The sequence below is a fragment of the Indicator indicator genome, chromosome 10, assembly GCF_027791375.1.
Source record: "Indicator indicator isolate 239-I01 chromosome 10, UM_Iind_1.1, whole genome shotgun sequence".
NCBI classification, from domain to species: Eukaryota; Metazoa; Chordata; class Aves; order Piciformes; family Indicatoridae; genus Indicator; species Indicator indicator.
Window position 1 is genome coordinate 28,446,816 of NC_072019.1, and position 15,270 is coordinate 28,462,085.

At 51.6% G+C, this 15,270-nt stretch overlaps 1 protein-coding gene across 1 annotated transcript; it reads right to left on the reverse strand.

Moving 5' to 3' along the window:
• Positions 1–1,872: 1,872 nt before the first annotated feature.
• Positions 1,873–12,251, reverse strand: RPE65 (retinoid isomerohydrolase RPE65). Its single transcript, XM_054384030.1, has 14 exons — positions 12,241–12,251; positions 11,020–11,102; positions 10,553–10,703; positions 9,507–9,614; positions 9,270–9,411; positions 8,033–8,180; positions 7,071–7,152; positions 5,856–5,988; positions 5,609–5,748; positions 4,700–4,829; positions 3,688–3,802; positions 3,487–3,581; positions 3,277–3,388; positions 1,873–2,024 (listed from the first exon to the last, which is right to left on the reverse strand). The coding sequence occupies exons 1-14, from the start codon at positions 12,249–12,251 to the stop codon at positions 1,873–1,875; spliced, it is 1,602 nt and encodes a 533-aa protein (XP_054240005.1).
• Positions 12,252–15,270: the final 3,019 nt, after the last annotated feature.

Below are 15,270 nucleotides of genomic sequence, written 5' to 3' on the forward strand. Positions count from 1 at the left end.
TCAACCTTTTCAAGCTGGCACCTGGCTACTCAAAATCTTGACCAGGAATCATTTTCTAGTTCTTTGACACCAGGAATAAAAAATATATGCAATCACTGCAGACAAATGAAAATCCTCAGGTACAGGTCTGTCAGCAACTTGTTTGCATTTTAAAATACAGCCTCTTACTACATGAGTTTGTGACAAGGAAGGATTAAGCCTGGAGTATCTTTACAGAAGCTACAGCTTTTTGATGTCTTTTTCTTAGCATGAAATCCAGAACTCAGGAATCACAGAATCATGGAAACTGCACTTTAGCAAATTAAATGGGAAAGAGGAAAAAATAATTAAGCTTGGACATGCAACTTTCAGCCTTAGTATAAGACACAGTGGTGCCTGCCCACTGCCTTGGGCCTCCAGCTGGGATTTCCAGAGCAGCTACACAAAGGCTGCACTCAGGAGTGAGCAGGAGGAGATTTAGATCCACAACACTGCAGCACAGGCTAAAACCCAGCTTTACTCAAAGAATACAACAGAGCACAGAGACTGCTCTGCAGCATGTGGTGGAGTAGTCAATAGCCCCATGTCCAGGTGGAGATCAGTGACAAGTAGTGGTGCACAGAGTCCATACTGGTACCAGTGCTGTTCAGTATCTTCATCAGTGACACAGTGGGATGGAGGCACCCGCAGCAGGCTTGCAGATGACACCAAGCTGACAAGTCTGGTTGACACACCTGAGAGACAAGGTCCCTTCAGAGGGACCTGCATGACTTCAAGAGGTGGGAAGATGCAAAGCTCAGGAGATTTGACAAGGCCAAGTGCCAGTCCTGCACCTGCTTTGGGCAACCTCAGTATCAATCCAGGCTGTGGTTGAAGGGCTGGAGAGCAGCCCTGAGGCAGACTTGGGGGTGCAGGTGGCTGAAAAGCTGGATATGAGCCAGCACCAAGTGCTGCCAGCCCTGTCCTGGGCTGATCCCCAGCAGTGTGGGCAGCAGGGGCAGGGAGGGGATTCTGCCCCTCTGCTGCGCTCTGCTGAGACCCCGCCCTGCAGTGCTGGGGCCAGCTCTGGAGTCCTCAGCACAGCAGAGACATGGAGCTGTTGGAATGGGGCCAGAGGAGGCCACAGCAGTGGTGGGAGACCTGGAAGCCTTCTGCTGTGAGGACAAGCTGAAGGCTGGGGTTGTTCAGCTTGGAGAAGAGAAGGCTCCAGGGAGATCTTCTGATGGCCTTTCAGGACTTAAAGAGACTGATCAGAAAGCTGGGGCAGTCTTTTGAGCAGGGCCTGTTGTGACAGGACAAGGGGTGATGGTTTGAACTCAAGGAGATTCAGACTGGAGAGAAGGGAGAAATGTTTTGACATGGAGGGTGGTGAGACCCTGGCTCTGATTTCACAGAGAGGTGGGAGCTGCCCCAGACCTGGAACCATTGCAGGGCAGGTTGGTTGAAGCTCTGAGCAACCTGCTCCAGTTGCAGATGTCCCTTCTGACTGCAGGAGGGTTGGACTAGGTGACCTCTGGAGTTGCCTTCCCACCCAACCCTGCTGTGATTCTGTTCCCAGCTGTAGAGATGCTGAGTTACCCTCTGTGGCTTTCTGCACCTTTCTCTCTGCCACAGTTGCAAAGTCTGATGTTGTAAACCTCCAAATCTTCCCCCACCGATCCCACCCCAAAGCTATGTTTGGTTTCAACAATAGCCTTCTTCAGCTGTGCATCTGGAAACTGACCAATGGTGTATTTGAAGAGCAGGTAGTTAATTACTTTGATAAATCATCATCAGAACTGAAGTGCTGACTCTTGATTGAGTAGCCATGCAAATCAAGTGGGATCTCAGAGGGATTTAAGGCAGTTGAGTGCTTGTCAGTGGAGACTCCACCTGTTTGGAGCTGAAGGAACTTCATGCCCTCTTGAAGAGTCCATGGAAGGTCACTGGAATGTTCACCTCCACTTCAGCCCTGGCCACCTCGCTCATGTCTTTGGCGCTGAGGATGAGGAGGTAGGCTGGCTTGGGCCCTGTGCCCGGGCTGATCACGATGCTCAGCACAACCCCTGGCGGGAGAAAAGCCATCAGCTCTGTCCCAGTGTGTCCAGAGTGCACCCGTGCCTTGGCCTGGTCAAGGAGAGGGTGGCCACTCACACCTGGGTCACCAGTAAATCCACTACTGTGTGATCATCAGCTGAGTAGATGGTGACAACTGGGATCTTAGTGCTCAGCAAGAGCTAAAGGGTAGGGAGCAAGAGGATGTGGCCAGGCTCTTCTCAGTGGTGCCCAGTGACAGGACAAGGGGCAATGGGCACAAAGTGGAACCCAGGAGGTTCCGTCTGAAGAGGAGGAGAAAATACTTTGGTGGGAGGGTGCTGGAGCCCTGGAGCATGACTACGTGTCCTTTAGGGACAAAGCCTGACTTCACACTGTTCCTTCATGAGCACCTTGAGCAACCTGGTGTAGTGGGAGATGTCCCCATGGCAGAGGGGTCTTCAGGGTCCCTTCCAACCCAACCCATTCTATGAACCTGTGAGGCAGTGGGGTTAGGGGTAGAAACCACACCTGGCTTAAGGGAGGTTCACATTCTAGAATCACAGAATCAGTTAGGCTGGAAGAGACCTTTAAGATCCTGGAGCCCAACCATTAACCCAGCACGACCATGTCCCTCAGCACCACATCTCCATGGCTTTGAAATCACTGCAGGGATGGCGACTTCTCCAGTGCACTGGGCCAGGCCTTGACAACCCTTTTGGGGAAAAGTAGTTCCTCATGTCCAACCTAAACCTCCGCTGAGGCAACTTGAGGCTGTTTCCTATCTCTTGCTCTGTGGGAGAAGGGACTGACCCCCACCTGGCTCCAACCTCCTTGTTTGTTTTCTCAGCCTTAACTTTTCCATGTTCCCTCAGGAACTTCAACCTGGTCTAGTGGAAGCTGTCCCTGCCCGTGGCATGGAGGCTGGAACTAGATGAATCTTTAAGGTCTTTTTCAAGTCCAACCATTCTGCAATTCTATGAATTGGAACATGGAACCTCTGGGAACTTCCTGATCCTTGCAGACAGCCTGTGGCGCCAGCAGACGCAACCCCACCATATTATGATCACAGATTCTTGGAATCATAGAACAGTTTGGGTTGGGAGGGACCTTCAAGATCATCTAGTTCCAGCTCCCGTGCCATGGGTAGGGACACCTTCCACTAGGTCAGGTTGCTCAAGGCCTCATCCAACCTGGCCTTGAACACCTCCAGGGAGAGAACATCCAGAGCTTCTTTGGGCAACCTGTTCCAGATGCCACCAACCAAAACAAAATCAATTTTACCATCATCTTCCTCCAGGGCATCAGGATGGGAAACAAAGATGGGTTCCGATGGGTAGGAATCAGGCTCCTGCCACACCCAGGTCTCCTTTGTTTTAACATTCAGCTTGCAGAGCTAAAGGTGAGGGGAACAACAAAACCCAAAAGCTACATCTTAGGAGGACTTTTTCTTTCTCCTTAAACTGAAAAGCTCCTCAAGAAGTTGATAGTTACCCTGTCTGGGACAAAGTGGTTGAGCCCCAACCCGTAGGTGTAGGTGTAAGGTTTCCCACCATACTTCTTGTAGTTGATCTGTGGAAATTCAAAGGCTAGAATAAAAAAAAAAAAAATAAAGAGATGCGTGAGGGTTGGTGGGACATGGAATGCAGGGGAACTTGTCTTGGAGCTGGTTGTGCTTTGGGGTGATCACCATACCATGACGTGGCCCTGAGAAGATAACTTCTGGCTCCAGCCAGATGGTCTCGTCGCTGCGCAGGGTTGCGGTGGCTGTTGTGTAGGGCAGGGTGACCAAGTTCTTGCCTGTGTCAGCCTGGAATGAAGCAAAACCAGCAGGAGAAGTGGAGAAGGAAATTTCTTTGTTTGCACAGGTCTGTTGTGAATGGCATGGAACAGCCCAAGAGGGCTGTGAGCAGAGCCTCATCCAGCTGCAGGACAGCAGCAATGGAGTGGAGCTCCTCCTGAGGAGGAGAGGCTGAGAGCCCTGGGGCTCTTCAGCCTGCAGAAGAGCAGCCTGAGAAGGGATCTGATGAATGCTCAGCAAGAGGTAAAAGCCCTGTGGGGAGCAAGAGGATGGGGCCAGAATCTTCTCAGTGGTGCCCAGAGACAGGACAAGGGGCAATGGGCACAAAGTGGAACCCAGGAGGTTCCATCTGAAGAGGAGGAGAAGCCTCTTTGGTGTGAGGGTGCTGGAGCCCTGGAGCAGGCTGCACAGAGAGGTTGTGGAGTCTCCTTGTCTGGAGAGCTTCCAAAGCCAGCTGGCCACTGTGATCCTGGGCAAGCTGCTGTGGGTGCCCTGCTTTAGCAGAGGGGTTGGACTGGATGATCTCCAGAGGTCCCTTCCACCATGGAATAATCCATGATTGTGTCATCATCTAAAGAATGTAAGAAGTGTCTCTGAAGACCCATCCTTCAGGTTTCTCAACCTGTACTTTAGGTTCTGTCCCCATTAAAATGTTTGATTTGAATTAATCCTTGGATTGGTGTCTCAGCTGGTCATGGCACTTTGGGCCATGGTTTAATGGCCATGGTGGTGTTGGGTTGAAGGTTGGACTCGATGATCTGAAAAGGTCTTTTCCCACTGCAACAATTCCATGATTCTGTGATAAACGGGGTCAGGCAGAGCAGTAGCAATGCAGGGCCACGAGCCTTGCAGAGGACTGGTGCAGACAGCAGTACCTCCCAGTTCTGCTGCCAGCCACACCAGTACCTTGTCGATGTTCAGGGGCAGGACGTATCGGCGAGCTTCGGGCTGCGGCGCCTTCTCCGCCTGCCGCTTCACCTCCTCCCAGTTGGCTCGGAGGTTGGCCAGGTAGAGGTAGTTGTAAACAAACTCGAACCTGCAGAGAGATGGCATCAGAGACAGAGGCAAAGAAGGGATTGGGGAGTGGGGTGGGGTCAGGTGCAGCTGGGTTTGTCCTAAAATTCAGTGGGCTAAGACCTGGGGCCCTGGTGAAGAGCAGCTTGAGGGGGGATCTGCTTGATGCTCAGTGAGAGCTAAAGGACCTGTGGGGGGCAAGAGAATGAGGCCAGACTCTTCTCAGTGGTGCCCAGGGACAGGACAAGGGGCAATGGGCACAAACTGGAGCCCAGAAGGTTGCATCTGCACAGGAGGAGAAAATTCCTTGGTGTGAGGGTCCTGGAGCCCTGGAGCAGGCTGCCCAATGAGGTGGTGGAGTCTCCTTGTCTGAAGAGCTTCAAAATCCCTCTGGCCATTGTGATCCTGGGCAAGCTGCTGTGGGTGCCCCTGTTTTAGCAAGGGGGTTGGACTGGATGATCTCCAGAGGTCCCTTCCAACCTCCACTGTAGGGGTATTCTGGGATTTATTACAGGTAAAGGCAAATCAATGTTTGTTTTTTCTTGGAAAATGAGTTTCCAAGAGGGTCTCTGCATCATGTGGTCTGCATACAATGTATGCAGAGATGGTCTGCATGTCACTGTGTATGACTATTTAGCTGGATTGGAGGGAGCTGGTGAAGCACCAGCACTGATTCCAACAGGGAAGGGATGTGCCAGCACAGGGACCAGTGTGTTTGGTGTTGCAGCTCTGATGGACCCCATTATCTCATGAAGAGGGAGATGCAGGCCAGCAGGGACCCTCAGCTCCAGCAGGACTCACCCCTTCCAGGTGCAGAGGTCAACAATCAGAAACCCATTGTCCTCATAGGTGTTGATGTGATGGAACAGGTTGAAGGCTGAGGTGCGGTACTTGATGTTGAGGAGTCTGCCTTTCTTCTTCTCTGCCACATGTAGCCATACCTGAATACAAGCCATGGTTTGGTTAGGCTCAGAGAAAGGAAGGTGAAACCAAAGCAGTCCTCCCAGTTGAGGACTGGCTACCCAGTTTGGTACAAGCCATTGCTTACCCCCATGGTTTCATTGGACTCAAAGCAGTCCATGTAGTTGGCTCCCCAAAGGCTCCAGGAGGAGAGGAACTTGAGGAGGTTGATCTTCACTGGTGTCTCCACAAACACAATGTAGTTGGGGGTCAACCCAAAGCTGTGTGAGGAGCACTGTAGTTGGTTGGGACAATGGAAGGTGTCCCTGCCAGTGCCAGGGAGGTTGGAACTAGATGATTTACAAGATCCCTTCCAACCTAAAGCATTCAGTGACTCTATGAATCCGTGAAACTTAGGCACTAGATAAGATCATCACTTAGACAGGAATCTAAATGCCTGGATTTTGGTAAATCTCCTGATTATCATAGAATCATAGCATTGTATGGGTTGAAAATACCTTGGGTTGCAAGATCATCAAGTCCAACCATCAACCCAGCACCACCATGGCCATTAAACCATGTCCCACAGTGCCATATCCACAGGTTTCATGAACGCCTCTTGGGATGGTGACTCCACCACCTCCCTGAGCAGCCTGTTTCAATGCCAAGTTGATTTCATGTGAGGTCAAGCCCTGTGTGCCACTTTTGTTAACGACTGGTGCCATACATGGGTGCTGGCAGAGCCAAACAGGGACCCTGTTAATCTGTGCTCAGAGCTCCCAGCAGCTTCATGACAGGAACACACAGCCTGGCACACCTGAGCAGTGTCCTTCTGTTCTGCTGGCTTTACTCAGTGGTCATTTTGGGCCCCTCCAAGAAGGACATTGAGGGCTTGGAGCATGTCCAAAGAAGGGCAGTTGAGCTGGTGAAGGGTCTGGAGAACAGGGCTGGTGAGGAGCAGCTGAGGGAACTGGGGTTTGGAGAAGAGAAGGCTGAGAGGAGACCTTCTGGCTCTCTATGACTCCATGAAAGGAGGTTGGAGCCAGGTGGGGGTTGGTCTGTTTTCTCTTGAAGGAATAACAGGACAAGAGGAAACAGCCTCAAGTTGCTTGAGGGGAGGTTTAGGTTGGACCTGAGGAACAATTTCTTCCCCTTGAGGGTTGTCAAAGCCTGGCCCAGGCTGCCCAGGACAGTAGTAGAGTCCCCATCCCTGGAAGGATTTCAAAGCCATGCAGATGTGGTGCTGAGGGACATGGTTCAGTGTTGATCTGGCAGTGCCGGGTTAATGCTTGGACTCTGTGATCTTAAAGGTCTCTGCCAACCAAAACAATTTGATGATTTTACTGTCCCCACAAAACATTACCTGTGAACATAAGAGGGCTTGAATCTGTCACTGCAAGGGAACTGCACCACCACCTCTGACTTGTTCATTGGGTCTTCCTTGTCTGGAACAGAAGAGTTGAAGAGTTATGGAAGGTTTCACCCAAGCTTTGCATTGAGTCTCTTTACCAGCAAGCTTCTGCCTCTAACACAAAGTTCATAATTTAGAACAAACATTTTCAAGGGGTTTAAAGACAACGTCTCTGTTCATGAGCAAAGGAAATGTAAAGATTAAAATTTAAAATGAAAATTCCAATTAAATTTTAAAAAGAAATTTAAATTTAAATATTGAAAGGAAAAGGAACTTGATGACACAGCTTGTTTGAGTGTGGCCAGCAGGAGTAGGGAAGTGGTTGTCCCCCTGCACTGGGCCACACCTCTAATACTGGGTTTACTTCTGGGCCTTTTACTCCAAGAGAGACATTGAGGTGCTGGAGAGGGTCCAGAGAGGGCAAACAAAGCTGGTGAAGGGTCTGGAGAACAGGTCTGGTGAGGAGCAGCTGAGGGAACTGGGGTTGTTCAGCCTGGAGAAGAGGGGGCTGAGGAGAGACCTTCTGGCTCTCTACAGCTCCCTGAAAGGAGGCTGGAGCCAGGTGGGGGTTGGTCTCTTCTCCCTAGTATCAGGGAATAGGAGAGGAAATGGCCTGAAATGGTTGCAGGGGAGGTTTAGGTTGGATGTGAGAAACAATTTCTTTCCTACAAGAGTGGTAAGGCATGGGAACAGGCTGCCCAGGGAGGCGGTGGAGTCCTCATCCCTGCAGGTGTTCAAGAAATGTGTGGCCATGGCACTTTGGGCCATGGTGGTGTTGGGCTGACGCTTGGGACTCAATGATCTTAGAAGGCTTTTCCAACCCAAACAATTCTTTGACTGTGTAGCTGAGGGATAACAAAGTGACTTGCAGGAGAAGCCTTCCCTCAGGGGAGGCAGCAGAGGGCTGCACTGACCTGGCTGGAGCGGAGGGATGCGGATGATGTTGTAGGCCAGGGAGAAGTTCTTGCCGAAGCAGTTGCCAATGTTGTACACGGTGCCGTCGTTCTCGATGTGGGGGTGAGCTGTTGCCCCGTTGACAGAAACATATTTACAGAGATCCACCTGAAGGAGAAGATGCAGGAAGTCAGCAGCTAGCAAGTCAGCAGCTCTGCAAGGTGGTGCAGGTCAATATGTTGTCAGCTCAGACACTGGAAGTGCTTCTCTAAGCCCAAACGACCAAGAGTTCGGTGAGAACATGAAGAACAGCCAAGCCAAGAGGTTTGAGATGGTCCCTGGAGGTGTTCAAGAAATGTGTGGCCATGGCACTTTGGGACATGGTTTAATGGCCACAGTGGTCTTAGGTCAATGGTTGGACTGGGTGATCTTGGAGGTCTTCTCTGACCAAACCAATTCCATGATTCTAAGACATGGTTACAGGGAGAGGTGTGGGCTGCTGAGGTCCAGAAGGAAAGGTTCCTCAGGCTGGCCATTGGTAACACAGCAAAGGGAAACATCAGAGCACATGTTCTAGGTTGTGTGCAGCTCTGCAAGGCACACAGGGCTCAGCTCTGATGTAGAGGCAGCAGTAAAGCTCTAGTAGGAATCATAGAATAGTTTGGGTTGGAAAGGACCCTAAAGGTCATCTAGTTCCAAACCCACTGCCATGGGCAGGGACACCTTCCATTAGTCCAGGTTGCTCAAGGCCTCATCCAGCCTGGCCTTGAACACCTCCAGGAACAGGGCATCCACAATCTCCATGACTGGAACCCTCCAGTCATGGTCTGCTTTGGCCTGGCTGCAGCATAGCTCCAGTTTGCAAACCACAACTGGAACTTGGGAACATGGACCATGGATCCTCATCATCTCCTAATTAAATATAACTCGGAGGAGGAGGAGCCGCAGCAGGTTCATTTACAACCTTTACAGTGAGGGTGGTGAGACACTGCAACAGGTTGCCCAGGGAGGTGTGGATGCCCTCTCCCTGGAGGTGTTCAAGGGCCAAGTTGGGTGAGGGTTTGGAACTAGATCATCTTTAAGGTCCTTTCCACCCCAAACCATTTTATGAATCTATGAACTCTTCCCTTGTTAACTCTCACCATTGAGTTTGGTTCTGGATCATCTCTGAGCAACCCCAACTCTCACCATGCTGCAGGAGGTCATTACCAAACATTTTCATCTGAGTTTTGCTCCTCCACATCTGCCAAAGCTCACCTGTTTTATTGTCTCTAAGGTATCTGGGTTAATTTTGGTTATGAAGTTGGTCTCAGTGCAGGCATAGTAATCTTCACCCACAGGGTAGACGTTAACAAGGGCATTGTCAGTGACCTCCACACCTTTGAAGTAGGAGAAAAACCTGAGCAGAGAAAAACACCAAGAGGCAGTCAAGGCTTTTATGGATGTAGAAGCACCATAGGGTATCACTGGAATGTCTACATGAGCTTGAGGTACCTGGAAAAGATGTTCTTGCACGGGTCTGGGTAGGCATAGGTGCCAAATTCTGTGATCACAATCCTCTTCTCAGTCATGGCTCTGACATAAGCATCAGTCCTGACAAACCTGAGGAGGGCAGGAATGCACCTTGGATGTGAGGACATAAACCTTAACATTCTGTGCAATGAAAACAGGTACCTTCTGGGGATGAGCCTCCTGAGACACCTGGAAGCTGCAGGTCACAGAATGGTAGGGGCTGGAAGGGACCTCTGGAGATCATCCAGTCCAACCCCCCAGCTAAAGCAGGGCACCCACAGCAGCTTGCCCAGGATCACAATGGCCAGGGGGCTTTGGAAGCTCTCCAGACAAGGAGACTCCACAACCTCTCTGGGGAGCCTGCTCCAGGGCTGCAGCACCCTCAAAGTTTCTGCTGTTCAGGTGGAACCTCCTGGGTTCCAGTTTGTGCCCTCTGCCCCTTGTCCTGTCCCTGGGCACCACTGAGAAGATTCTGGCCCCAACCTCTTGCCCCCCACAGGTCCTTCAGCTCTTGCTGAGCATTGCTCAGCTCCCCTCTCAGGCTGCTCTTCTGCAGGCTCACCAGCCCCAGGGCTCTCAGCCTTTCCTCCTCACAGAGATGCTCCAGGCCCCTCAGCATCTTGGTTGCCTCCACTGGACTCTCTCCAGTAGTTCCCTCTCTTGCACTGGGGAGCCCAGAACTGTCCCAGAACTCCAGATGTGCCCTCCCTAGGGCAGAGTAGAGGAGGAAGAGAACCTCCTTTAACCTGCTGGCCACACTCTTCTTCATGCACCCCAGGAGACCATTGGCATTCTTGGCCACCAGTGCACATTCACATTGCTGGCTCATGGGGGACTTGTTTTCCACCAGCACTCTCAGGTTCTTCTCTGTGGAGCTGCATTCCAGCAGGTCACCCCTCACCTGTACTGCTGCAGGGGGTTGTTCCTCCCCAGGTGGAGGACCCTACAGTTGCCATGGTTGAAGCTGATGAGGTTGGGCTCATTCTAAAAGCTTCCTTGTTGTTTTTGCCTGGAAACCTGCCCCATACCTTCGGTGATAGGTGACGTGCCCCTCCTTGAAGTCAAACTTGTGGAGCAGTGCCTGGCCATCAAAGAGGTGGTAGAAAGGCTCTGCTCCCACCTCAAACAAACCAGGACCACATCTCAGGAGGCTTCCTCGCAGCCAGGTGGGAATCCTGCCTGTGGAAGATGCAGCATAGCTACGAGCAGGGTCCATAGCAAATCAGAGCAAGGAATTTTTATTGTGCCAACATAAAAACCACAACTTCAAATTATTTAATGCTTGAAAAAACTTTGAATGCTGCTCTTGTCTTCATCTGCAGACCAAGCAGATAAAGAAGTTGAGTGTTGACATGTCTAAAGTTGTCCCATCTAATCTGCCTTTCCTTTATCCCAACCCTGTCCTCCAGCCCTTGTAAAGCCCCCAAGCTCTGGTGCCTCACAAGCTCCTGAGAGCACAATGTGGACAGGAGGAGATCAAGGAGCCCACACCAACCTGTGACATGGGCAGTCACTGGAGCAGACAGCTCCTCCACAGTCTCAAAGAGCTTCTTGTAGCCTCCAGCAGGATGCTCCACTCTGAAAGGGCCAGAGACCTGGAGTTAGCTTGGGTTTGGGACAGCTTTGGAAACTGCATTCCCAAAGGGGAGGAGTTTGCTTCTGGATAGATTGATGCAAGACTTGAACATCACTTGAGGGATCAGGAAGGAGAAGCACCAGCCTTTGTGGGGAGAAAAGCTTTGAAGGCTCTGAGCAGCTACTACAGCCACCTGCAAACCATCTTGAGCACCTGGAGGAACAAAGAATGCTGATGGGCCAGCCTGTGCTGCAGCCCTGCAGGCAAACTCCCTCCTGCAGCAGGCAAATCCAGGATACCCTGAACCACCAGGAAGCAAAATCCAGCTTGGATGTCCCAGGTCTTGGACATGCATTAGCTGAGAACTGTTTGGCAGCTCCCCATCTGCTGCAGAGTTCCTGAGGACACACCAGACACAGCCCATGCATGCCTCCAAAGCATGGGCCCACCTCTGGTACCTGGAGGTCAGCCTGTCCCCTTGGATCCAATTGACACCTCAGCATGGGATGGACAGCAAGACACCCACAGACAGAGACTGTCCTCCCCTCCAGACTGTGCTGGCCTTAAGCTCCACATCCCCCCCCGCAGCCAACACTGCACTATAGTGGCCACCACTGACTTACTCCTATAGAGAAAACTATGGATTCATAGAGTGGTTTGGGTGGGAAGGAATCTCCAAAGGTCATCCAGTCCAAGCCCCCATGCTTGCAGCAGGCACAGCTGCAACTAGAGCAGGTTGCTCAAAGCCCCAAACAACCTGACCTGGAATGGTTCCAGGGATGGGGCATAGAAGCAGAATCCTTTAGGTTAGAAAAGACCTTCAAGATCTTTGAGTGCAACCATTAACCCTGCTCTACCACGTCCACCATAAGCCATACCCCAAGTACCACATCTACACAGCCTTCAAACCCCCTCCAGGGATGGGGACTCCACCACCAACCTAACTGTCCCCTGGTGCAACCTGAGGCCATTCCCTTTTGTCCTATCACTTGTTCCTTGGGAGAAGAGACTAACCCCCAACTCGCTCCAACTTCCCTACCTACCACCTCTCTGGGGAAACCCGGGCCAGGATCTCACCACCCTCAGGGTAAGAAATTCTCTCCTCACTGCCAAGCCCAAGAAGCCCACAGAGATACTCACTGGCTGTACATTTTCTCCCTGAAGAAGAACCCAAGCAGCCAAATGCCACCAGAGCCACGCACAGGGTATTTATGGGGGGGCTGAGCCCCTGCTGAGGTGACCCCCATGCCCAAAGCCTCCCTCACCAATGAGCACGCCCTGGGAACAGAGCTGGCTTTCACCCCCCAAATCCTCCCCAGAGCTTTGGAAGGTTTTGTCTTGCACAAAAAAGGGCTTTGAATGTTTTTCTGAGACCTAAATTCTTCCCGAGAGGAGCGATTACAAAGGGGGGGGGAAGCACTGGGAAGGAGTGAAACGGAGCTGGAGTCACGCTGGACACTTGGCACAGCACCATGGGCTGCAGGAGACCTTCCAGAGAGAAACTGCTCCTGCCTGCAGGCATCCCCAGCCCTTGAAAAGGAGCATTAATGGAAGCACAGAATGGTTTGAGTTGGAAGGGACCTTAAAGATCATCTAGTTCCAACTCTCCTGCCATGGGTAGGGACACCTTCCACCAGAGCAGGTTGCTCAAGGCCTCATTCAATGTGGGGCCTTGGCATGTACCTGTCTGCAAGCTGAGGAGCAGAGCTTCACCTAGGACTGCCCCAGGAAACTGCCCAGTGGCTGGAAACTGCCTAGCAGAAAGAGACATGGGGGTGCTGGCCAACAGCCAGTTCATTATGAGCCAGCCTGTGCCCAGGTGGCCAAGAAGGCCACCAGCATCCTGGCCTGGATCAGCAATAGTGTGGCCAGCAGGACCAGGGCAGGGATTATCCCCCTGCACCAGGCACTTGAGTACTAGGTTCAGTTTTGGGCCTCTCCAAGAAGGACATTGAGGTGTTGGAGCAGGTCCAGAGAAGGGCAATGAAGCTGGTGAAGGGTCTGGAGAGCAGGGCTGGGGAGGAGCAGCTGAGGGAGCTGGGGTTGTTCAGCCTGGAGAAAAGGAGGCTGAGGGGAGACCTTCTGGCTCTCTATAGCTCCTGAAAGGAGGTTGGAGCCAGATGGGGGTTGGTCTCTTCTCCCAAGGAACAAAAGATGGGACAAGAGGAAATGGCCTTGAGTTGCACTGGGGGAAGTTCAGGCTGGCCATGAGGAACAATTTCTTCTCTGAAAAAGTTCTCCATAGCCAGCCCAGGCTGCCTAGAAGGACATCAGACCTGATCATGGTTTGCTTTACACCCAGCAGAGCTGCCATCAGAGGTGGGCTGAAGATCACCTTAAGAAACCCTGTGTGGTAAGAGCAGATGTTTGTGAAAGCACTGAGCTGTAAGAACTTTCCAAGGTTAAGGAGGTTAGAGAGCTTACAGCTCTGCCCTCCTGGGCAGCCCTTGGCATGGGATGAAGACACCTTTGGAGACTCCTCCTGTACAAGCAGAAGTTGGGCTCCAAATTGTGGTGAAAGGAGAAAATGAGACCTCAAACAGCCCCCATGTGTGAAGAGTTGGCTTCTTTCTGGGTTGTTTTGTCTCCGTGCAAGAGAGTTTCCTTCTTGACTGAGGGGGCATTTTAGGTTTCTAGCTGAAAAAAAACATTGAGTTGTGCCTTCACGAGCTCCTGGAGGCCTCCAATTAACCCTTCATATTAAACAACCTTAATTGTCTGGTGATTTGTCTGTGGAAGAATTCCAGAAATCAATGCAAAATGACAGAATTGATTTGGTTGGAAGAGACCTTTAAGATCATGGAGTCCAACCATTACCCCAGCACTGCCAGGGCACCACTAAACCACATCCCTCAGCATCACATATCTATGGCTCTGAAACCCTTCCAGGGAAGGGGATTCTACCACTGCCCTGGGCAGCCTGGGCCAGGCCTTGACAACCCTTTTGAGGGAGAAATTGTTCCACATGCCCAACCTGAACCTCCCCCAGTTCAACTCAAGGCCATTTCCTCTTGTCCTGTTGTTAGCTCCTTGGGAGAAGAGTCCAACCTCCACCTGGCTCCAACCTCCTTCCAGGGAGTTGCAGAGTGCCAGAAGGTCTCCCCTCAGCCTCCTTTCTTCCAGGCTGAACAACCCCAGTTCCCTCAGCTGTTCACCAGCCCTGTTATCCAGACCCTTCACCAGCTTTGTTGCCCTTCTCTGGACCCTCTCCAGCCCCTCAAAAATCCTTCTTGGAGCGAGGGCCCCAAAACTGAAGCCAGTGTTGGAGCTGTGGCCTCACCAGTGGCCAGCACAGGGCGATCATCCCTGCCCTGGTCCCACTGACTGTTCTCACACAACAGAAGCCCCAGCACACCCAGTTCAGAGACTGGAGACAGAGCCCCAGCCTGTTTTTCACACAAGAGAAAGTGACACCTGAAAGAAGCATTCAGAGTCAACTTCACTTTGTCTCTCTCACTCCTTTGGAAGATTTCATTCTCTCCATTTCCCTCTTGATTCCCCTTTTTGTTACGGTCTGTCAAAACCTCTGAAGGGAGCATTAAATAACACAGCTCAAGACCTCTGAATAATGAGGGCAGGGCTTTGAAAGCTAAATCCTGAGCAATGTGAGCTTCTGGCCTCCTAAGTTGCTTAACTCGAACACAAACCAAGCGTTTGTGCAACACTGAACAGGTTTGAGAGCAACTAGAGGCACATTTGGGTAGGTCCTGGAGTTTTAAAAGCAGTTGGCTACAGGTATTACAGAGTAGGAACATCTGTCACCTCTCTGGAGGTGTAGATATCCACAGGCCATAAAGATGCTGAGGGACCTGCAGCATCTCTGTGAGGAAGAAAGGCTGAGAGCCCTGGGGCTGGTGAGCCTGCAGAAGAGCAGCCCCAGAAGGGATCTGATGAATGCTCAGCAAGAGCTGAAGGACCTTTGGGTAGCAAGAGGATGGGGCCAGACTTTCATTGGTGTCCAGTGACAGGACAAGGGGCAGTGGGCACAAATGGAACCCAGGAGGTTCTATCTGACCAGGAGAAACTTCTTTGGTGTGAGGGTGCTGGAGGCCTGGAGCAGGCTGCTCAGGTTGTGGAGTCTGCTTGTCAGAAGAGCTTCCAAATCCCCCTGGCCATTGTGATACTGGACAAGCTGCTGGGGGTGCCCCTGCTTTAGCAGAGGGGTTGAAC

Excerpts from the sequence above, each read along its gene's own strand:
- RPE65 (XM_054384030.1), bottom strand. Across the intron at positions 8,181-9,269 it reads CCTTAGAGACAATAAAACAG|GTGGATCTCTGTAAATATGT; the intron begins GTGAGCTTTGGC and ends CTTCTCCTTCAG. Across the intron at positions 3,803-4,699 it reads TGCCCCTGAACATCGACAAG|GCTGACACAGGCAAGAACTT; the intron begins GTACTGGTGTGG and ends GCTTCATTCCAG.